General features: G+C 38.1%; 1 protein-coding gene across 1 annotated transcript; it reads right to left on the bottom strand.

The window, feature by feature from the left end:
• Positions 1-23761, bottom strand: HDAC2 (histone deacetylase 2). The gene is made up of 14 exons (XM_036380701.2): positions 23579-23761; positions 16282-16394; positions 15828-15945; positions 14999-15073; positions 14555-14693; positions 12662-12803; positions 8326-8418; positions 8120-8228; positions 6543-6683; positions 4575-4683; positions 2365-2495; positions 1326-1481; positions 568-625; positions 1-329 (listed from the first exon to the last, which is right to left on the bottom strand). The coding sequence occupies exons 1-14, from the start codon at positions 23628-23630 to the stop codon at positions 299-301; spliced, it is 1467 nt and encodes a 488-aa protein (XP_036236594.1). The 5' UTR covers positions 23631-23761; the 3' UTR covers positions 1-298.
• Positions 23762-24903: the final 1142 nt, after the last annotated feature.

Here is a 24903-nt window from a genome sequence, read left to right as displayed (position 1 = left end):
TCAGGAAAGGCAAATTACTTTAATAGATCAGTTTAGACATTTAACATAATAACTCACATCCATTTTTAAATACTATTACATAAAGCATGGTGAAGAAAGGAATTTCTGCCTCATAATTAGAAAACTCACAATACAACTTGCCAAAAAACAGAACAAAGCCGTTTGAAAATAAATACAGTCCATGCCAAATAGTACAAAATGAAATCAGCAGTCTCTCTCCATACGAACACTTTTCTCCTTTTGGGTATTCTCAGACTCTAGTATTATGTTCTGCAACTGATGAGAGGCTATCTTTTGTTCAAGGGTTGCTGAGCTGTTCTGATTTTGCTCTGTACAAAGGCAAAAAAAAGTATTGTTTTATTTTTTTAATTAACTGATTTAGAAATGCATTTAGAAATGCATTTTAAATCTAACTGATTTAGAAATTTTAAATTACTAGTCATAATTCTAAAATATTTAGTATTATGAGGAACTGAAAATGACCTCCACAGAACTGAAAAATATTACACAGTACTGACTTAACAAACACTCTGCACAAAATGTCATTATTAATTAATTAGTGCTTACCCTTTGGCATCTGTCTTTTCACCACTGCTGTCCTTGGCTTTATCCTCCTCCTTAACATCTGAAAAATCATAAGATTTTAAATATACCAAAAGATGCAAGAAAGCCTTAAAATACTTAAGAAGTAAAGACCATAACCACGTTTATTATTTTGTTTGTATTTCTAGCCAGAGGAAACTGGCTTTTAAAAGAAGTCACTAGTTACATATTAAAGTGTAGTGTTAAATGCACCCATCCAAAGGAGAGGTCTGGGCACAATGCCAAGTGATTCAGAATGCCTCAAGGCAAGGTCTCTCTCACTGGCCATAATGATGGCATGCAGTAATGAGACCTGGAGTTCCCCTGAGCTCAAGATGTATCCAGTTCTTAGAAAAACCAAGAGTCCTTGGAATTACACTGTCCCCAGAAGCCTATCTGGTTTCTGTTTCAGAGAAAACAAGCTGGCTCACAAAAGCAAACAGGAACAAATGTTTTGTCCAACGTCTATTTTTTCATCTCTATTTTCATTAAGTCATACAAATCCCTGGCTCTAAGACTTCAACTTGTGTGGAAGAAACAATAACACTTGCCTGAAAATATTGTACTAGTCTGAATAACTGTATCTTGAAACTGATTAATTTAAAATAGATGATTTAAAAATGATGGAAAAGAATATATCATCTCAACAGCGAATTAACTGTAACCAGATAAAACAACTCTCTCCTGGCAGGACTGACATTTGCAGTTCTAAAATACAGGATGAAACCTCACTGCAGTCCTACCTGCTTTTTTGTCCTCAGTCTCTTTTTTGTCTTCTTCTATTCTGGCTTTCTTCGCTCCTTTCTTATGATCTGCAACATTTCGTCGTCCACCTTCCCCTTCATCTTCAGAATCTGAAAACTCTTCATCACAGGCTATGCGCTTATCAGATGCTCGAACTAGGATTCAGATTTATGACATTTATTAATCAAAAAGTCCAACTACAACAGGCCTAATAAAAAAGAACTATCAAATTAAGAATGAGTAGTAATATACTGTAATCATTTACTCCTGATAAACTACATTACAGTCAAAACCACTTATTTTTCAAGATACCATGGGACTCACACAATAACATCCAAAAAGCAGTTTTGTAGAAACACAGTGGGAGGGTGGGAATATTTTAACCATGTATCAAATAAAACTTCAAATAATGAAAACTAAATCACAGGAGAAAAAATTATTTCAACAGTTCAGCAAATGGATGGTGCACTAATAAGAAGTTATAGAATTATTCTAATCTCCATCAAAAAAGACTAAAGGTAGCAGGAAACTCTTGGCCATAGCTCAAGAGCAGCTCAAAGTTCATGGAAGGGTTATGGTAATAAAGTCAAAGATAGTGTCACAAATATGGAAAATCTTTGTCTCACAACAAAGAAAATAAAAGGCTTTTTTCCCTTTAAACACTGTATCTCATGTTACCTCAAAGGGAAACATAGTTTTTGTCTCTTGTTAGTCACAAATAAAGTAAAGTACTGTTTCTTTAGTTAAAATTCGTTAAGTCTTCTGAAGTATCTATTATAGATTTGAAATAGCCATGCTGTTCCATAAGATGCAAAAACACAGGGCTCTTCCAGCACTTCATTAGACCCTTTAAGAGGTTCAAATGTGCACATGGATGCCACCTTAAAAACATCAAAAGTGGCAGACCAGAGGCAAAATTTTTATTCAGGAAACATAAGGGCCAGTCTTCCAATACTGCACACTACTACAACTTAGGTTCTGAGCAATTAAATCCATGACAACTATCTACATGTTCTATCATGAAAAGATATTTCTTACTAGAAATGCGTTTGTCTGGATCTTCTCCATCCTCATCTCCACTGTCTTCATGAACAGCATCTTCAGGAATGGCCTGCATCTGTACGCCAGGTGCGTGAGGTAACATGCGCAAGTTCTCAAATAAGCGTTGCCTGAGAGTAACAGACAAGAACAATTATTACTACACAGAAAGTAGCATGTCCTTGGATTTCTATGAAGGTCTGACCTCTGCATTCAAAGTTAACCTGGCTTTGCTTTAGAGTCAGTTTCATTTTTCAATTAAAAAAATTAGCATACCAAGTTCAGGAAGTTTTCTGTCCGTATGAGATCATTAGTATCCACAGTATACTTGAACATCATTTTCTTTGTACTTTACAGAAACTTATTTCAATCAACTTCAGTTGTTAATTCCCCACAGGGTCAGCACAAGTACTGCCCATGTGGGCTAAACTGGTGTCAGTACTACTCTGTAATAAGCTAGAGTATCAAGTTAGATAAATGCACTATTCTCTAGCTTTTTAGAAAGACAGACAGTTAAAAGCATGAAGACTTCCCAACTGTGAACAGCAATGACAAAATTAATTCATCTGGATATGTTTCCTTATTGGCTTTTTCAGGAAGAATAGAGACAAGTTCTGTCTTGTCTAAGCAGCCTGATGTGATAGATTATATACTCCAAAGCACCATGTACCAGAAAAGAGGATACTGGGCTTCTTTTGGGACTCAAAACTATCATTCCAAAGCACAAGTAGAAAGGCAGGCTTGGGAAGCATCAAATATCAGCATTTGCAACAATTATCTTAGCATTCTTCTGCACAATTTGAAGGGCTAAAGGGTAACTGGTGCTTTTTTGGAATCTTTAGAATCTCTGCCTCTGTTTAAATCACATGACCTGGCAAAGTAGTTTTGCCATGAATGGCAGCTCCCTAAAGCCAGGTGTCTGTGAACACAATGAACTGAAGGAGGAGTCTCCAAAATTAGTCATTGATCTTGTGGGTGCTAGTACAAGACAGTGAGACTGTGTTTTTCCTATTGAGCGAGAGCAATCTCTGCCTGGGATTGTAGCAGCAAGTTTTGCAGCCTACTTGTACCACAAAAGCTCAACAATATATACCATACAGCAAGCAGCCTGGCAGATCACCAGCTGGAAAACTACATTACTGCTGAGAAATTTTGTACAATTTTATTAACAAAAAATAAAAGGGCTTTTTCTCCCATCACACATTATAAACTCGTTTCATTTAATTGTGATTGATATAGTTGTGCTACGAACACCCATCACAGTCTATATACCAATCACTTAAAAATTAGTATTTTAACAGCTTTGGTGAAATTTGCAATTTGCCAGTTTTAAAGGTTATAGCAGGTGTTGGCAAACTTATACATGCAATTTCACATTTTTATTCAGCTATTTTTAATTATCAAAAGAATTTGTACCATTAACAGCCTGTTAGAACTCGGGGCAGGGGTGTAAGTTTATTCTTTTAAACCCAGAGCAAGGACAAACCACAGTAAGTACTTCAGGCTAACCAATTGCATCCTACCAGTTCAGCACAAAATTGGTTTTATGTATGCATTACTTCACCTCTGAAGTAAAATATTCGTTTCCAGTGAAAATGTCAATATGAGAGGAGGAATAAACTAAGTATCAAAAGTGGCACAGCCTAAAAATACACAACCACCATAGCTTATCAATGAGCACTGATCAAACCTTGTGGATTTGTCAAATCACAGCCACTCGATTGCCTGCACACATATCACTGTTTCTCCAGAGTTTTGAATTTCGAGCTCACATATGACTTTTTATTTTTGCAGCAGACAGCTACAAAGAACAACATTCTCAGTCCATGTTTAGATCTGGAGCTGAGAATTAGAAATCCTAGTCATCATGCCCCACCAGCTTCTTTCCTGGCAGGATAAAGTTTCTACAAAATTAGAATGGGAATCTAAGTAAAACAGTCATCTTTTCAGATGCTGAAAAAAGGAAAAATCCAAGCTGGGTCATAAATTTTCATATTTATAGTCATAAGACTTCATAAGCATGCATTCTGTTGGAGGAAAAGACTTCCAAAAAACCCCTGACAGAAATGAAAAACATGTCAAATCTATTCTAGTACTTATTTTTAGTGAGCAGGGAAAGGTATACAGTTTTCAAAACTGCCTAATAATTAAACCTGTGGAGAAACATGACGCACATGATCTACTTGATAGATAAGATAATCATTACTTACTTGATCTTCTCCATATATTCTGGTGTGTTCTGATTAGTCATATTTGAAGGACTAATATGAAGCTTGAAGTCTGGTCCAAAATACTCAAAGTAGTCATTGTATGGCAACTCTATAAACCAAACACCAAGACAACTTTGTTACAAAAAAAAAAAATTTAAACATTTTAAATACAACAGTAGATTTAACAGGATTTTACTTAGAGAACCATCAAACCCTAAGCATTCAAACAAGCAATACTTATCATCTGGACTCCTCAGTGATTTTCCTCTAAATTATTCAATAAATGAACTTATTTGCTGGCAAAATGCAAAGAGAAAGACCTACTGCAATTACACACTGAAAAACTCAATAAAAATTTGAAAAAATAATTAAAAATTATAGTTCTGTAGGAAAAAGAAGATTAATTGATGATTTCTTGTAGGTGTTTTCAAAGTTAGTCCAGTTTGAAAGGTTTAAGCGAGCCATTCAAAATATTCCTTCAGGACGAGCTTTAATATTTGTTATTAGGCAGTTCAATATCCTTGCTAAGTGCTGGACATTGGTTCAGTGGTGCTGACTGATTCAGTCTGTCTGTTTCCCTCCTTACCCTACTTTTTGCATTTTCACAGAAAAAGGTCCCCTGACTAGAACACTGAACCACCAAAATGAAGTTGATGAAGACTACATAGCCAGGACAACAGCTATTTTACACTGTTATATTTTGCAGTATTTTGTATTGAATATAACTGTATCTTTCCAGATAAAGTAAGAGAAATATTTTAAAAAATCCAAAGAACCTTTAAGAAATAAGACACTGAAATCCATCTTTAATTGTGCCTTTTGTCTTTCTTCCTTTATGATTGTTACAGGATAAGTCATGTTGGTTAGGTGGATAGAAAGCAGACAGGAAGACTAAGTTGCTATTGCAACATTTAGAAATGCACGGTTATTTCTCAGAACAGATTAAAGATGACAGGGACCCAAAAAGTAGAGAGGAATGTTAAAAAAACAAATCCAAAAAATGTCATATATATATATGTAATCCACTGAAAGGGAGATGCTAATGGAAAAAAGAAGTCCCAAGATAAGGAACTGCTACTGTGTCTTCAAAAGCTTTGGCTGACAAAGAATATATTTTGACATTAAAAATATGTATCTTGAAAGGCACATTCCAAATAGTTTTTTCTCACTGACAGAAGCATTCTGCTGAAGTCAGATAGAAACACTGAATCCACCAAGAGATAGATGAATAGCAATAGGTTATCAACAAAAGTTGCGGTTCAACATGCAAACTGGCAGTAACTCATTTGCAACAAATCACTCCAAACAGCAATTTTATGTAAACGGCATTCCAAAAGCATATCCAGGAGCATATTTGGTCAGAAGTAAAAGGAGTTCGGGATCTTTAGGGATCTTCCTCAGAGAAATTACTTCAGTATTTAACTATTCTAAACCAGTCTATTTGTTTTATGTGGTTTTAAATTTTAAGATAGCTTGTATAGCCAAAATTGAGTAAAATGGAAGAGTGGAAATCAATACACTTTCACAGCTACTTTTGTCAGATAAAATGAAGAAACAGTAGTTTTGCTATGTAAAATGGACACTTGCACAGTCAATAATTTCTTAGGTACACCGTATCTGTGTTGTACAACTTACAGGTTGACACCAGTACAATCAAAATGCAGTATATGTTCTTTCATAATGATGATATTCATATTAGAAATACTTACAAGAAAGGTTCCATAAGTTTTGTATTTTGAATTTTCTAAAAGTGATTCAGTCATTTAAAGCTTTTGCTAAGGCATAAAAAAAGCCCTAAATACTTACGTTTATTTAGTGCATAAGATACTGAAAATTTATTGGCTAAATCCTAGCAATAATTTTCTACCTAGTTTATTCTAAACTGATGCATTACAGCCAGATATACAAATATCTGCTGTTTATTTAAAATCTCCCATGATTGTTTATATATAAAATATTAAGATATACCATTAGGAATTTCACAATCTAAGGCAACAGCAGTTTCATATGTCCAGCATCGAGCAACATTACGAATTGTGTAGCCTCCTCCTCCTAACATCAGCAATGGCAAGTTAAAAGTCTTTACAACTTCCACACATTTAGCATGACCTGTAAAACAAAAATAGAGTTGACAATATATGCAAGATATTTATTAAACAAAAAATATATAACAAACTATTTAATCAGACATATGCAGTCACACTTAACAAGTAAGAACTGAATTGATTCAAACAGAGATGTCTCCCCCTAGAGCTAAGCACAACCTCACAAGAAGTCAAGACCTACAGATTAGAAATGCACAAAACACAATGAACATCATCCACCCCAGGCTTCAGAGACTTTGCATGATGGTTTATTGCTGTTGTTTTGAAATGATCCCAGAGAAAGTGTTTCGTCTTTTCATAACTGATGTCATACACAGTGACAAATTTAGGGACAACTTCTCAGTCAAATGCCATGGGGGAAGAAGGGAAAATAAAATCAGTACTTCGTCCTTCCTACTTCTAAACTTGAACCTGTATTAGAGGTTGCTAAGTCTTGCTTACAGAGTGAACTGGTGCCAAGACAGTACACACTCCAGGGAGATACAGCATACTGAAAGGCATCTGTAGGAGGCAGCAGCTCTCTTGCTTTCCAAGAAATGTAAGATGGAAAAAAATCTGAGCTGTATGGGCAACTGAAGTAGCTTTGCCACCTGGTGCAAATCAAGAAAAGAACCCTGAAACACTGCAGACCCAACAGATACTATACTGCATTTTGTTGCCTACAAAACTCTAATTGTCACATTAAAAAAAGCCTCACAAAACCAAGAAAACTCATGATTTAAACAGGCTGGATTGAAGGCATACCAACAGTTTGCTATACATTTAATATTTTGTCATTTAAAAATTATAATAACAATAATAACAACAACAGTAACAGTTTTGCTACTTGCTAAACAACATCCCAATTTAGAGAATTAAAATTGCAGATAGCAACTTAGGTAATACTAAAATAAATTAATTCCATGAGAATTAATTAAAATTATGGTTAACATATAGCTCAGTATAACAAACACCATTATAAATTTAACGAAGCAGTGAAGTATTGTCATTTCAGTAATACCTATTTACACCCAACAAAGTGTTTGATGTTTAGCATCTGTAGTCCTACTAAGTTGACTACTAACTAGTTTTATTTGCCCATCCTTGTAAGTGTTGATGCCTTGTAAGTTGTAAGATGACTGTTGTCCTGTCATTCCAGGACACTGTTTTAAAGCTACAGAAAGCCTGTATATAGAAGAAAGGGAATCACTTCAGTGGCCAGGAAGCACATGGAAAACCATGCTTCTTAACTTTTTTAGATGGACAAAACGAGAGAGGCAACTTCTGCATTTCTTTTGGCAATCCCTGTATAGCAAAGAAAGAAGTGATTAATCATAGTAATGAACAAAATCTTTGTGACTCCAGTCCTCATCATGCAAGTGTCTTGAAAAACAGGATGAAGGGCAGAGGTTTCTAATAAGTAAAAAGTTACAGACAACAAACAGACACTTCTCTGCTTACCTTTAACAGTAAGATTAAAGCATCCCAGTCTGTCCCCAGACAGTGAATCTGCTCCACACTGCAATACCACAGCACTGGGCTGGTACATCTCCATTACTTTAGATATAATCTATAATCAATATAAAACAGTGAGTCATTACTGACATAATGAAAACACAAAACCAGTAGTTTTCAGAGAGCTTAAAAACAAGAAACAAAGCACTTACTGGTTTGAATATCTGTCCATACGATTCATCATCTATACCATCCCTCATTGGAAAGTTGACAGCATAGTATTTGCCCTTTCCAGCACCAATGTCCTACAAGCAAAGATGACAAATGCTTTAATACAAAAACAGAAATACATAGTATGGTATCATGAAAAAAAGCCTGCACAAGTCTGCTGAGCTATTCTGTACCATTATACATATCTGTGAGGGATAAGAGGCAGAGTTTTCTCAATTCCTGTTTTCCCATAAAACCATTTTAGAGTGTAGTAGTTGGACACCAAGATTAAAATAGCAATAAGTACACTCAATTTTTTAATTCAAAGATTTAAGACAAAAAGACAATCATAACCAATCAGTTTAATCTGGTAATAATAGCTAAGCAAACAAAAGTATGAAAACCAAGAAGAGCAAGGTCCATGTTTTCAGTGTTGCATAGAAGATTTGGTCTTGGATAGGTTTTTAAAACCATGTTATTGCCCTAAACATAGGATGAAGAAGTAGCTGCATCAAAAGGGAAAGAAGAAAAATCCAATAGGGGCCACTTACAGAAGTGCTCTTGAAGAAACTGAGATGTCTTAAATGAACAAAAAAACCCCAAAAAAACAAACAATGCAAATTATTCTCAGTTCCATCAGGGGTCAAGCCAGGAACTGTAGTAGCTTATCTTATCAGCTTTCCTAGACAACCTATGTATTAAGAGAAAAGGTTTATTGCAAAAAAAAAAACCAAAAAACAAAAACAACAACAAAAAAAAAAAAAAAACAACAAAACCACACACCAAGTGAATACACCCTGAATCCAACCACTCCTATTTTGATGATCGTCTTAAAAGCTAAAGATCTCAGCTTGACACACATTCCCATTTCTTCCATATATTTCATCACCAACAGATAGACAGACAGCAATGCAGAGCAGTTAAGTGGAGCAGACAGTGAGAATTAACCTGTTCAGTCTGACTGTAAACTATTTCTGCAAACAGCAGTTCTGCAGAAATATCCTAGAAAAACTACAGGTCATGTGTAGCATAACCCAGCAACACAAATACTAAACTTCTCAACACTACCTACTGAAAGTCATTGACTTTTCCCTACTCCTGAACAAAGCCTCCTTAGCAGAGAATGTATCAAGAATGTGCCACTTCCAGTAACCAACCTTTACTGAGGGTGTGAGGCGGAAAGGACAAAGATGAGGAGAGGGACAAGTGGCCCAGTGAAGCACAGACACAATGTTAACAGTTGACTTTTTTTAGCCATAACACATTATTAACATTTCATAGTATTGCAAGATGAGTGACACTAAAGACCCCTGCTGAACTCAACTCTGGCTGAAGTACAAGTTACCCAGAATTTCCCAGAGTGAATCATATTGACTTTCACATGCTGAATTTTCTGAGGTGATCACAGAATGGCCAGAATTGTAGGAAGGGACCTCTGGAGATCATCTAGTCCAACACCCTGATAAAGCAGATTGCACAGGATCACATTCAGGTGGGCATTCAGTATATGCAGAGGAGACGTGACAACCTTGCTGGACTACTAGAGTGCTCTTGTCACCCTCAAAGTAGTTTTTCCTTATATTCAGATGGAACTTCTCGTGTTTCAGTTTGTGTCCATTGCCCCTTATTCACCAGATCTCATTCTTTTGACACCCACCCTTGGGCTATTTGTAAGTATTGATCAGATCCACTCTCAGTGTCTTTCCTTCAGGATAAACAGGGCCAACTTCTTGAACCTTTCCTCCTAAGAGAGGTGCTCCAGTTGCCTCATCGTATTTGTTGTCCTCCACTGGACTCACTCCAGGAGCTCCATGTCTCTCTTATACTGGGGAACCCAGAACTGGACACAGCACCCCAGATTTGGCTATACCAGGGCTGAGCAGAGGGGCAGGATCCCTTCCCAAAACCTGCTGGCTATGCTTTTCCTAATGCACCCCAGGATACCATTGGCCTTCTTGGCCACAAGGACACAACTGGCTCATGGTTAACTTGTCCACCAGGAGCCCTCTTTCTCACAGAGCTGCTTTCCAGCAAGTCAATACCTAACCTATAATGGTTCATGAGGTCATTTCTTTCCTTGTCTTGTTTCACAGATTAAAAAACCAAAAATCATTAAATTGATCTCATCCTAAAACACAGCAAAGTCAAATGTTCACACAACTTCCATGTAAACAGAGTAATTGTTTGAGCTACTTAGTGGACCTTTGTTGTAGCTGATGCTTGCATTAGTTTTAAAAGCTAAAGAAACAATATAGCATTCTGGTAGCCTCCCATTCACCAACAGATCAAACTGCTGCCTCACAGAACCTGGGCCACTATGGAGAGCTATGGTCTCAACTGATCTATCTGTGTGTATAAATGGCAAAATTTGTGCTATCATCTAAGATATGCAAAAGGTCAAATAACTTAATGAGGACACTGGAAGTTTAGACTGAACAACGTATTCAGTAGAAAATGGATGAAAGCTGACAAACTAGAAAACCTCAGATTCATCTACACTGACAGAGCTGCAATCACAGTATCATCTTTTGACACATGATATGTTCCTGCATCAAATAAATGTAACCTGATCAGCAAACTAGATCAGCTAACTAAAGAATTACAGAAACAAGCTGTAAAACAGCCCATTGGAAAAAACCAAAGAGATTTGGCTGGAAAAGTTGATAAAAATAACCATCAATGGCAGATCAAGTTAGCAGAAGGAAGCAACACAATACTGGCCTCCAGAAGGAACACTGACTTTTCAGAGAATTAGCTCTCCCTTCAGTTCAGTTAGCTTTGCAATCTCTGGAGATAGGAAAAATCCCTATGGCGATGCAATAATTGCACTAAAGCCTGCATGCAGACAATGCTCATTTCAAAATCCTAACTAGCAACTCAGGAAAAGAGTTTCCATGCCTGAGATACTGTTTTTCACTGACACTGCTGAAAATATAAATCCCAAACCCATAAAATAGTCTTCCATTTATTTCAACTATGCTATCTTTTAATTCTTTGTTCTGGGTGTGGTGAGGTGAAGAGTCCACAAACTTCCCTGTCAACGGGAAGTGCTGCTTCTAAAAAGCCAAGATATCTAACCCCTTCCAAAAAAAAAAAAAAAAAAAAAAAATCTAGCCAAATTCAGCAACAACAGCTTGACATGATAAACATCCGGGGCTGAGCTGCTTTTAGTTTGAAGCACCACTACCCCACCTTGTGGCCAGTCGAGTTAAACCACACAAATAAAAACAAGCTGATTTCTTCCTAAATCAATTTAGAACACAGTTTAATAGAATCTAACAACCATAATAACATTCAGCAACAACAACTACACTGAACTGAATGCTTTGCACCCCACTGCTCAACTTTCACTCACTCCTGTGCCATCTGGGATTCATCAACAGGCTGGGAAACACACTTTTCAGGAGTATTAGCTGAAACATGAATATTTGTTATCCTATGAATCAGTTTAAATATATTAGGAAAACAGTGAATTCTTTCCCAGAACAGCATTTTTGCAGGCCAACTTGTTAGAAGTGCTCACAATTTTTAAAGAAGGTTTCGAACTGTATGCACAAACTAATGTGCAAAGTTGCTAACACCAGAGGAATGCCATATCCCAGAAGTGTCTCTGATAAAAGAGATTTAATTTATGAGTTTGAAGCTAGGAATATATTAATTCTAATACTTCTAATACTCTTTCAAGCTGTGAAGTGGAACAAGTTCCTGTTCTAACAGACAAGTATCTAACACGAGCAATGACTAACTTAAAATTAACATGAAGGGCCAGGAAAATTCGTTTCCTGTCTCAGCTTTGCCAGAGATTCTACAACAGCTTTAATGATAATTCTTCATGGGCAAATGCTCCCTCCTCTCTCAGTCTAGCCATAATGCTCAGTACATAATTCCATATGGGGCATGCTAAAGTTCTTAGGTGGTGAGCATCATGAGAACTCAAAACACACTTCATGGCATAAGAAATATTCCCAAAATGAGTCAACTGTATTACTAGTCAAACAGAACATAGTAAATTCAAACTGTAACTTAAGCCTTGTGACTGTTAAAAGGTAATCTGTAAACAGATACTTTTCACTGTAGCTGCAGAATTGAAATGCACAGATAATCATAAATATACCGTATGATTTTTCCGTAGATTAATTTTTCCGTATTAAATTCCGTATTATTTTTCCTAAGATTCCTCAACTCAATTATCACTCTAGGCTAACATTTCTTCTGAAAACTTACTGTTGTATACCATTATTGGACATACTTATTTTAGTGACGTGCAAAAAAAAGTATCTACAAGGAAGGCAGTAAGAGGGAATTTATCACCTAATGAAATTTTATATTCAACCTTACCCTAAGGTCCCCTGTGCCTGGAAAATATTCACCATACTTATGGAATGATACTGTCATGACACGATCTGTGGTATAAAATGCTTCTTCAACACCATCACCATGATGGATATCAATATCAATATACAACACTCTTTGGTGATACCTAGAAAGAACATATAAGAAATACTCATTATCTGTTATACTGAGAGCAAACAAGAAAAACACTAACAAAAAACCCCCAGCCAGACGCAAAAATCGAAGATTATGATCACTGTGATGATTTTGGTTGATGTGACCTTACCCTCTTAGAATTCTTGGCACAGTTTGAAAAACATTAATAAGTTTATCTTCATCAAAATAAGGAATTTAGTATTCACCCCAAACTGTCTCATTCTGTAGAAACTATACTTCATGCTTCTGCTGACATTGCTTTGTTGTTCACATCTGCTGAATTCACCCCCTTCATTAACCCCAAGGCCTTTCTTTCTGCCTTCTCAGTAATTACCAAAACAGTCTGTGTTCCATAAGCTCACAAAAAATAAATATTTATTTTCCACTGACTTTTCTTCTTCACCTCTCCAGCTTGTAAAGAAAGGCACATTCTTATTTTCAAATGTATTGCACTTTAATTTGCATAAATTTATTACACTACTGCTTATTGTTTTCTTAAATACTGCAAATTTCAGGACAGTTTGAGATGGATAAAGAATCAGTGTTTTATTTTAAGCATTGAAGCACTAGAAACAACAAGTATCCCTTAAATTTTATGTTTTCCAGTAAAGAAGAAAGTCTGTCATCAGAACATGCATTTTCATCATGCTTTGCACAGTACTGAGAGTGTGAGCACCCATAATTTCAGGGACAGTTTCCCACAGTTACACAACCCGTAACTACAACATGATTCTTTCCTTCCGTCACAAGCACATTAAACTAAAAAATTCAAGATTGAACCACAGAAAATTATATTTCATAGACTGCAGACAGCTCCTGAATATATGTTGCCCATTAAAATGAATGTCTTAATGTGCTAATATTAACTAATCTTGGTGTCTTTAGAAACATTTTCCATCTCTAGATTTCCAGATTACAGCTACTTCATTCCTCACGAGCAAAATCAGCTGTCCTACTCACAAGAGTGAAATACCTTAAACATTTTTTCTAATAAATGGGATTTATGTGTTATTAGTAGGGATACAGTCCTCTGAAGCAGTAAAAGCAACACTCAGGACTTGAAATTTTAGTGAAGCATTACTGTTTCAAGTCAGTTATATGATCACTCTTCATTCTTCCTCATTTCTTATTTTGCAGTCACAGCACCACAGCTGCTACTTCATTATTTATTAAAACTAGCCATATTAATTTATGTAATAATCCAAGGAAGCTCACTGCAAGATCTTCCCTGAATATTCTTGTTTGATTCAGTAACAAAACAAGTGACAGGAAACAAGAAGACATATTGTGAAACCAAATGGGTGTAAGATTATGAGTACAAATGACTGCCTTAAGGGATCAGGGTAGTGATCCATCTAGCCCACTATTCTGTCCCCATGTGTAGCAAAGGGAGACTTTACAGAAATATTTACAGAAAGCAAGTAAGCCTGTCCACTTTCTGAAGTCTACTACTCTAGACCTTCCCCACCATCTAGAATTACAGCATATGGTGTTTAACAGGGTGCTTTGTTGCTTGGATTTATCTCCTATTAGTTATCTTTTCAGTTTGCCTGTATTTTATTTTGAATATCTTGCTGAAGTCAAACCAGGCAGAGCTTGGAGCTTTCTTACTTGAAACTGTAAAAGTTCAACGTGGGCTATGAAAACTCACTCAAGTAGTAACTACAATCCATACCTTCAAACATTTTAATAGCTGAATTTAACACTTTCTGTAATTTTAACTCGTGCCTATCACAAACTTACTTCAGTAACTCAAGGATGGCAAGCACAATATCATTGACATAACAGAAACCAGATGCCTCCGATTTCTTGGCATGGTGAAGTCCCCCAGCCCAATTGACAGCCATGTCTGTTTGTTGTCTGTTCAATTTTACTGCCCCAGCTGTAAGAAGACACACAGAAGAATGAAAGCAAATGGAGTCAGAAATTTCTGATTGCCTTTCAATTTGCTACATAAAATCATATTTTATTTTTTAAATAAGTTGATTGAGAACAAATCTCTTACTGATACTGAGTGAGATACTTGATATGTCTCATATTTTACAGTCTGTAACTGATAGGATTAGTTTTAAAATATATAGAAAACCCGTTATATTTACTTCATTTTTAGATGCACAATCAAAATTTTAAGTTGCTGATATCAACCCAGTAAAGCTATAAAATAGCTGGCAAACAACCTATACTCACCAACAGAGCCTCCAGTTGACAGCTGGCAAAACTCAAACAGGCCATCAAACACAGGACAATCTTCTCCAACATTAACTGTATAAGAAAAGCAGTATTTTTTAAAAATACCATTGCAACAGCATTGATATATACATGGATAACACAGATGCATTATTCATTCAGCATTTTAATTACTTATCCCCCATCTCATTTATCAGGCTAATTTAAACACTGAAAACAGAGTCCTAACAGCATAACTTCAAACTAGTATTTTTTTATTTTCTTTTAAGATTATTTTTAGTTTCTATTGGAAGATTTGTCTCCTCGTTGAAAGAAGAAGTTTGATAAGTTTTAGATTTTTGAAGAAATGCTGATTAACATAGGTCATGTTAAAAAGAGTACAATTACTTAGAAAAATAATTTGCTGGCAATAAGGCATCATAAAGAGGTTACAATACTGCCTTTAAAATTGATATAATAGCTGTCAAACTGCATTCCTAACAGTACTTGGAGCTTATTCCTATAATTAAAGGAATAAATTAATAGAAAGGGAGAACAGTGAATGATGTACAATTTTTACTATCTCTCTCCAAGAGGAATGAGTTCAAGCCTTAGTATTAGCAGCAGTATTTCACATCTAGAATACGCCCTGTGAAAGGAGAGGCAAAAATCCTTACATATGCTTAAAGAACATTTTTGTCAAGATGACTGCTTTTCATGGAAAAGTGTAGCTAAAGGCAGGCACATGCTACTTACTCTTGTTACAATATTTCTCTGTACTGGTGGATACTGAGCTTCAAACAATGCTAACCATAAAAGCACTTAGACTTAGCCTGATGTTGGCACTTACATCTCTGCATTTGCTTGCTGTACTCAGACATATTGTCAGGCCTTATTGATCGGAGAAATTTGATGTATTCATCACTATGGTACTTGGTCATTTCCTCAGCAGTTGCTTTGTGGGGTCGCTGATAACAAGAACAAGTTAAGAAACAAATCAGAGTACTCTGCAAAATCAGCTGTGTTAAAACAGACAACTTGAAAGAAGTCCCACCTACTTTGAAGGGAAAATGGTGAAAGGAAAATGATAGTAGTAGTGTTTTACATAAAGCAAGGGCTACTCTGTTGTGATATACAACTGCATTAAATACTGCTTCACTTCTAAACAAAAGAGCCCTGAATACACTATTTACATATTCTCTATTTTCATTACCACCTCTCTCCACTTACTTGCATGACAATACTTGAAGCTCTTTAAAAAAAACTTAAAATGCTTCAGTGGACATCATGTTGCCCATACTTACATAAATTTCCATTTTTCTGTATAAGCCATAGTTTAGCAGCAAGTTGTGAGTCATTCGGATTCTGTGAGGTTTCATTGGATGGCCTTGTCCATAGTAATAGTTTCCAATATCACCTGCCAATAATGCACAGAAGAATAGCTATTCATTTTACAAAACAAGTTTCACTGCCCCTTAATTATTCTCAGAAGATAAGCAAACAGGTATGATTCCAGAAAACAAACAAACCCCACAAAGGGAATACTGTCTACTTCAAAAAGAACACAAGGGAAAAAAACTGCTGTATGTCAGAAACAGAGGGAAAAAAGAAGCCAAATCTAACACTTGAACTACAAGCAGACAGTAGTGGGAGAGCAAAAATATATGTAAGACAAGGTTTCAAATCAAGAGTGACGTTCTGGCCCAATACTGGGCTAGAACTGAACAAAAAAATGGGAAACAGAACTGAAATCAAGAGGAGAGGAGACACTACTGATGACATTGCCACATAGTATGACGGAAGCCCACAGTATAACAGAAGCCCTAATAAAATCTACCATTTTGCACAAACTGAATTTATGATACAATCCTCAGCCTGTTCTTAACTACTAACCCTATTACACCCAGAAGTAAACTCCAGATCCATTGTGGCAACCACATGCGCAAACTTTCACCAGACACCTGCTGCTGGAGATCCACAATAGTTTAACAAGAACCTTATAATCCAGATTAGCCTGATACATTGGGGACCAACTAAGCACACAATTAAGATAAAAAATTTGACACTCTTTTCCAAGAAAGGAGTAGCTGCTATCATGGGCTAGCAGTAAGTTTTCTTCTGAGCTCAGCTATTGTTAGAACACACAAAACCCCACTTTGAGCACTGACATTCTCAACAGAACTGTCACTGGAAATATCAACAAGCTTATAAATTAAGTCCAGTTGTCAATGGCTTTCAGCTGGAGATATCTAAAACACCTCTTCACTACAGCACCTCTTTTCTTTTTGACCCAATTTCCCAATAGGATTACTGAACTTTACCTTCTTGAACTTTTTATTTTTCTTTCACATCCTTCAACATGCTCTGCCTTGTCCACTGGGAACAAAAGAAACACTATTTTCACAATGTCATACTACTTTGTAAATTTATCAGTCAGAGGTAAGAAGCAGCACTACTACAAAACAACTTTAGTTTCACCTCTTCAGCATGGGCTTCATGGAGGAAGGGTAAATGTCAGCTTGCAGTAGCATCACCAGCTACCAAGAAAAACAAGTATTACAGTAAGATTAAAAGTTTCAAAGCATTCTAAAATCCTTCAAGCTTTCAGTTTTCAAAGAGAGAGTAAGGACACTTAAGAAAACAGATGTAACCTAATGTACCATAAGAAGAAGTAGAAAAACTACCCTTCAATACCTAGCTCTTAGCCATCCCATAACAATACCAAGTTTTAACATTAATAACTTTGAAGAGTTTGGACCTTCTAACTTGGGTACTAAGTGGAAGAATAGCACTTTTTGTCAGTTACTTATTGCAAGCCTATAGGTTTGGTCACACACAGGTCAAGAGAAAAAGTAGAAAGAGTATAAATAAACTCCTTCCTTCCAACAAAAATATTTTCAAGTGCGTTACAAAAGAATACCTTATATATTTGATGTTTAGGAAAAAATCTATCACAGCTCTTTGAAACTAATGCCTAGAAGATGAAAACCAACCATTTGCTAGCTCCACTTTAGGTTTTGAAGTTACTGTTAAGTCCCAGATTTTAAAAAATCTTCAGGCTAGTAAGAGCTTTAAATTTTGAGATTTTTAGGACAATAATGATTATAAATAAAGTGATATTATTGAGGGAACTTCCATTACAAATGCATCTGTGGCTTAAAAATGGAGGTTTTTAAGAGATCATTTCAATTTTCTTCTAAAGTCATCACTGACAATTTATTCAGAATGCTGATGGATGGGGAAGCATACAATTAAGAATTATTTTATATCTTATATATGATGCAATTGTATTATTTTTCTCATATGAAATAGAGAAAAAATAAAATTAACAAATTTCCTAAATACACTTGCAACACATCCTTCAATATACTGCAATTAATCAACTAAACAAATTTTAGCTTATCCATAGTCTATGTGCCATACACTGCAGCATACAGTTATTTATATAAATCAAGCACACTTTTTAGCTTTCATTTTTTTTTACCAGAAAAGAGAGTTTTAAAAGAATTGGCACACTGGTAGATTTAATGGGAGTTTATTTGTCAAACAGAAGATCTGTAGGTGAGTATCTGGCAGAATCCTTCTGTATTAGAGGCCAGCAATAGTGATTAACAATAGATATCAATATCATACACTTTAGCAACAGGCAATACAATACCATTTATATTTTTCAGGTGTTAGTATCACCAACAAAAAAAGGTTTTGGCATTAGCCTCATAAAAAAAAATTCTTAAAGCATATGGACAAAAAGCCCATCAAGTATCAAGGGATTAGGGATGCCTATACAGGCAGGGGTGAGGAAGGAAAAGATAAAAGATCCTCTTTCTTCATTAGTACCTTGATTTTCAACCAACATCATGAAGGGGACCCATCATGGAGACATCATACTGTGATGAAGGTAAAGTTGTCAAAAGTGTCTCATCCTTTACCTAGTGAAGAAAGGGGTGCACTTCCTGGTACAAACACTCCATCCACTGATCCTGAAATTTATATATCTCTTCTTCATATGTCACAGCCTTACTAGAGCACTATGGGAAGAAAAGCAAGGTGTAGCAAGAGCTAGTATGTGTGAAGATGGCACACCTCACTCACTGATGGAGCTAATTAGCTCTGCACAAACCTCTGCCAGGGTAACTCTAAAACTGTATATAAAACTGCATAATGAGGAACAGGTACAGAGAGGCCAAGCTCACAAGATCATTACTGCAGACAGCATGAGTACTTGACTTTACACTTACCAATATAAAGATAAATTCTTACTGACATAGAAGTAAAAATCATACAGAAGAGTTATGAGCACAGTGTATCGCTTACCAGTGTGGGAACACATGGAAAACACAAAAAAAATAATGTAACTGAATGAGGAAGAGAAGGGAAAAAATGCAAAGTAAATGCGTAAAATGTGTAAATTCTGCAAATCTATTAATCTTTCACAGCAAGGCTTCAAAAACTGAAATTTAGTGTTTTATATCAGTAAAAATGCCAGCTAAATGGCTCCCATTGAGAAGTAGCAACATATAATCTCTGGAAAGTTGAGTCCTTAATTAAGGAGAGACAAACCAAGTGCCCATTTAATACTATAGGAGTTTACTGCTCCACACTGTTCACTATGTGATGCAGAAGACCTACCTGAAAATTGTTACACATATTGTCATGCTTTGGGTTCAATATATGTATTTATTTTTTAAATTTTTTTTTCTTCTCAATTCATGCAAGTTACATGCCAAAATGATGAGAACTATCAAATAAAAATTAACCCATGATTGCTTTGATGAGCATAGTTTTAGACACCTGCTTGTCTATCCAGGACTTGAGCAAGGCCTACAGAAAATATTCTAAACATAAAAAAATACAAGAGGCTACATGCCCTAAAGGAATTTTAATTCTGCCCAAAACCACACAACTAACAAAAGCTATGTCCCCAAAAAAAGTATTAGTTTCTCCAGTTACTATGACATACAGAAAAATAACACCATTAAATTTATGCATTACAAAGCAGTCTGAAGTGACAGACTTAAGAGACATGAGGTGACATCTACACTTGTTTTTTTATACTTTGTAACTTGTATGTTACATTACTTTATAACTTTTAACTGATAAACTGTTATGTACATGGATCCTGCTTATTTTAGGTATAGTTACCATGAAATGATGAGGTATTTCAGAACTGTACTATGCAAAGAAACCTAATTGCCACAATGGAAACCACATGGAAAAAACATATCTTAAGAGCAGCAGTTACACTGAATTGACTTCAGCGATACAAAGGGGTGAACTCATGTAAAGCTGAATGTAAAATAAAAGATCATCAATGCCTGATGAGTCAAACAAACAGCTACTCAAACAGGCCTAAAATTATGGCACTAGCTTCTGAAGGATTGGACATTTTGTTCTGGTTTTAAAGTTTAGCAGACAGCAGAAGTGTAGCAAAAATCTGACTTTTGAGCCCCGAGCAGAGACTGGACACCATCACCATGTTTGGAAGGCACTGCACAAAGTACTGATGAATTTCCAGAAAACACCCAAGTTCATTTTATCTGCAGATGTAAGCTTTAATGAGAAGTACTACTCAAACAATGCCCAACTATAGTAACACACTGCTCTACTAAAACAGGTTTAGTCTCGTCTTTATGGGTGGAACCAACAAACTGATGCAGATCTCTCAAATTTTTCACGAAGGCAGAGCCTTTTGAACACCCACACTAAATTATGCACCAAGAACCTATCTAAGCAATACTGCTACTGCACTGGCATGGAATAAATACATGAACTCACAGTAACCACACCAGTTGCTGCACGATTCTCTAGAGCAGTGCTGGTCTGTGCAGGAACACAGAGCTGGAAGACCATCTGGGGCCTGTTCTCACTGCTGTGGGCAACTGTACAACACCTTGGAAGAGCTAAACTACCTGAGCCACAATGCTGCAAAACCGTGACAAAAACCTGAACACACATGGTAAGAGACTAAACTAAAAGCTATGATAGCCTTCCACATCTAGCATGATTCTAAGCAGTGTGAGCAGCACACTTTGCTAAGCTGTATCAAGACCAGAAGCATTTATGAAAAATACTTTAAGTAAGATCACGAAAGTATTTTAATTCGTATTTTAATTAGTTTTTCCCTTAGTATTCTAGTTTAAATTTAAGCAAAATTCCTGACCTGAGCATGATCACAAGCAATGAAGATTCTGCAAACTGGATGTGGTTGACTTTCTATTACAAGCAAACTCAAGGTAATGAAATCAGGCTTTGTCTACTCAAAGTTTATTGGTTCCAAGTACAGTATGAAGGCTATTAAAAGTATTGATTTAGAAAAAAAAAACCTTAACAGCAATACACTGGCGAAAGTGACAGGCTAATTTAAAAATTCAACCTTAAATGACAATCTCACAAAGTTTCACAAAAAGCAGGGGGAAGTTTATTGCATCTCAGAAGAAAAGCATATGTGCTTTTGGAACTTTTCAAGACTTTTTAGTCTGTAACTTTTAAGAAACAGTAAAAGTATGTGTGGAGAGCCAATTATGACCCAAAAAAGGGGAAATTTACTTCAGACATTACATTCCTTTAGAGATCTACCACTACCTCAGTATTTTTTTGTTTTAGGTTATTTAAGGCTTCAAACACTCCCTTCACTGTGATTCAATGGCTTTGCTGGTACAATAGTTGGAAATATTCAGAATTGCCAGATGAACCACATAGTAGCATCAGGATATTTATTTTAGGTATAAACTCTAAAATTTCTTCTAATAACCCTTTTTCCAAAAGACATGTAAAATAACTGTTGGATTTGGCAACACAAATAAATGAGACATCAAAAATATTCCAAAACTGTTTCTGTCACATATAAAATATTTATTTTAAGGCACAACAGATACTATTTTCTCTACATTATTAACTACATTTATCCCAGTCTACAAATGAACTGTAACTGCTTTAAGTCACCATTATCATGCCACCTCAAAACTTGTTCCTCTTCCAGTTTCTCCCCACTCTGCACAAGCACAGCTTTTTTGGCTGTTAAGGGAATCTAATGCTAGCATCGAGTACCAAAATCCAGTAATCACAGAAAAACAATATCTCAACATCTAGTAAGCTACCTGACTTTATCGAAGGAAAAAAAAAGGCAATTAAAAAAAAAAAAACAAACAAAAAGGAAACTGCTTTTTAAAAAAGGCAAATATTTTTAGAGAGAAAGCTTCTAAACTATCACTGTTGTTTTTCTTTCAACAAGGCGAAAAGTTATTCCTCTTCCCTAGGAAAAGTAAGATCCTAGCCTCAACAGAAGTATCCCTAACAGGGGCCTCCTTTCCCCTTTAGGCTGAACAAAGAACCAGTGCTAGCAACAAAGAGAAGGGGGCGGCAACCACCACTCTGCCTCCTTTAGTGTGGTTTAAAAAAAAGCCAAGACAGGCCCCACAAGATCTGCCATTTCCAAAGAATAGCAGGTTTGCTACAGGAACACAACCTTTGTTATCTTGAGTGGGTTTAGTCACTTATCTTCACTTCCAAAATGGTGAAAACGCCAAAGGTCTACGGATGAACATCCTCAACCTCTGTTTCCTGGCTACTACCAAGACCAGCCTCAGATGCAACCGTACAAGATTGTTACAATAGGAGGCAATTTAATCAAATCTCTTAACTAATCTGCCCATCCAGCTCACCTCCCAGTACAAAAACGGCTAAATAAATTCAAGCTCAAGAAGAAAACTAAAAGTTGTTGCTGCTGCGGCCAGAGAAAACCGCAAACAAGTTGCTGAAAATATCTCAAACCAAGCACTTTTTCGCCACGACTGACAACGCAGCTCGCAAGCCCCCTCAACATACAAGTGTGCAAACTCAGAGGGCCTACATGCAACTCAAATTCCACTATTAGTAAACACCCACGCAGACAACTTTCCGCGTTTTGCGGGAAGGGAGGCTCGTGGGAGCCAGACCTCTGCTCTGATCCCTGCTCGGTTTGGGGATGGGGGAGGAGGGGGTAGAGCGCCCCTGTCCCTCCGTATCCCAGACCTCGGTACGAAAGCCCGAGGCAGGGAAAGGCCTCAGCTCAACAATCACCAGGTGCCAGAACTACACATGGCCTGGACTTTCTTTGCAGGGGAGGAGCCAGACAGAGCAGCGGCTTCAACGCCTCCCTGCTCAGCGGATGGAGGGGAGTGTCTCAACTTTTCTTCTTCTTTTTTTTTTTTTTTTTTTCTTTTGGGGGGGTGTGGAGGGGGTGGGGGTGGCGCGCGGGCGGGTGGTGGGTATTTTGGGGGTGGGCAACAATAGCCACAGCACCTAGCCCCGGGCCCGGCAGACCTGGCAGCTCCCGCACCCCCCGACCCGCACCCCACTCCACCACCCCCGGCCCCGCCGCCCCACGGGGCTCAGCAGAGCCGACGGCGGGAGCGGGGCGCGGCGGCGCAGGTGGAGGCGGCGGGGACCCCCGCCCGCCATAGGGCCGAGCCGAGCCGGCCCGGGCCGGGAGAAAGGGGATCTCGTCCCGCGGGGCAGGGGCGGCCGTGCCGGCGGGGGCCGGGGACATAGCCCGCCCCGGGCGGCCATTAGAGGGGCGCCCCCCCGCTCCTACACGCGCGCTCCCGCGCCGGCCCTGCTCACCGTCGTAATAATAGCAGACTTTCTTCTTGCCGCCGCCCTGACTGTACGCCATAGGGCTGCCGCGCCGGGGCCGTGGGCAGGGAGCGGGAAGCCGAGGAGAGCGCGGAGCCGGCTCGGAGGGTGGGAAGGAGGGGGCGGGAGAGCGGGAACTCGCGACGCCGGGACCGCCAGCAGCGGGAGCGGGCCGGACCCTCGGCAGGGGGAGGGGCAGCTAGTGGGACGCGCCCAACTCGCTGCCGACGGAGGGAGGAGAGGAAAGAAAGGACGAGGAGAGAACGCACGCGAGCGGACGTGGGCTTCTGCCTGTTTCTTCGTGATGGCTTTCCTTAGTTATACACAAAATTCAGAGAAGAAGCCAAAGAGGATTCTTCATGAGAGAGTTTTTGGAGAAAACTCTTTTCTGGCCCACCCCCTTGGTGCGCAGTGGTACGATCCGACGCGGGTGTCGGGGCTGTATCCCCGCCCCCAAGCGGAGTAGTTTGGCGCATGCGCGGAGTCCCCCACCGCGGCTGCGGCGGGAGTGGGAATGGGGTGTCCCCGCGCTCGGGCCGCAGCGGGCCCGGGCCCTGCGGAGCACCGGGGCCACGGCGAAGCCCCTCAGCCACCCCCAGCACCGGCCGGGGCCGCGGGGTGCCTCGGCCGCAGCCGCGCTGGGGCCCGAACCTTAGCCTCACGGGGCGGCTGCAGATGCTCGGCCAGCTGCGGCGTCGCGTCCTGTCCCCTCCCCAAGTGGAAGAGTCTACTCTTGTTCACAACAAAACTGGTTTCTGTTTTGTTTGCTTTTGTTTTTTTTCAGTACTCTCGTCTGTCAGTACTCAGCCCTAGTAGCAAGTGTTGCACCTCAGTATCCCTGTTCTAGAGGAAGTTGAAAGCATGCTTCACATAGCAATTCTCCCAAAAAAATCAAGGCATGCCACACAAGAAGCATTTAATCTCTGAATAATTTGTCTTCAATATCTATCAGCCGTTTTCTCTCCTTGCCTTAGCTCAGGTACAAACTCAGGAAGGAGAACCATGACTCCATTCGTGCTTAGCCAGCTTGCTTGTCTTTGCATTTATAAAGGGGTCAACACTTGTGAGCCCTGATAAGCCGAGTCTGGGGATACACATCAGTTACACTAAATTTTACTGTTTCTTCAGCTGACACCAAAGGCCTAGATTTAGAGACTTCCACTCATACAAAGCTTGACTAAGCTTTGTTGATTTGCTGGAGTTCTTAAAAGTACCTAAACCCCCTGGTTATTGCCATATTTACTTCTCTATTTGACAACAAGGCATTTGTATAACCTATGTCAAACAACAAAACCAGTACATGCCCAAACACA

Source organism: Molothrus ater, chromosome 3 (assembly GCF_012460135.2).
Source record: "Molothrus ater isolate BHLD 08-10-18 breed brown headed cowbird chromosome 3, BPBGC_Mater_1.1, whole genome shotgun sequence".
Lineage (NCBI taxonomy): Eukaryota > Metazoa > Chordata > Aves > Passeriformes > Icteridae > Molothrus > Molothrus ater.
This window is presented reverse-complemented; position numbering and strand designations above follow the sequence as displayed.

Bases quoted from the DNA above. Each gene is read 5' to 3' on its own strand.
- HDAC2 (XM_036380701.2), bottom strand. From the start codon at position 23,630: ATGGCGTACAGTCAGGGCGGCGGCAAGAAGAAAGTCTGCTATTATTAC. The intron at 15,946-16,281 runs GTAAGTATGGGC...TCTTGTTATCAG, and splicing joins ACAGAAAAATGGAAATTTAT to CGACCCCACAAAGCAACTGC. The intron at 6,684-8,119 runs GTAAGCAGAGAA...TTTGTTTTACAG, and splicing joins CTTTAATCTTACTGTTAAAG to GTCATGCTAAATGTGTGGAA.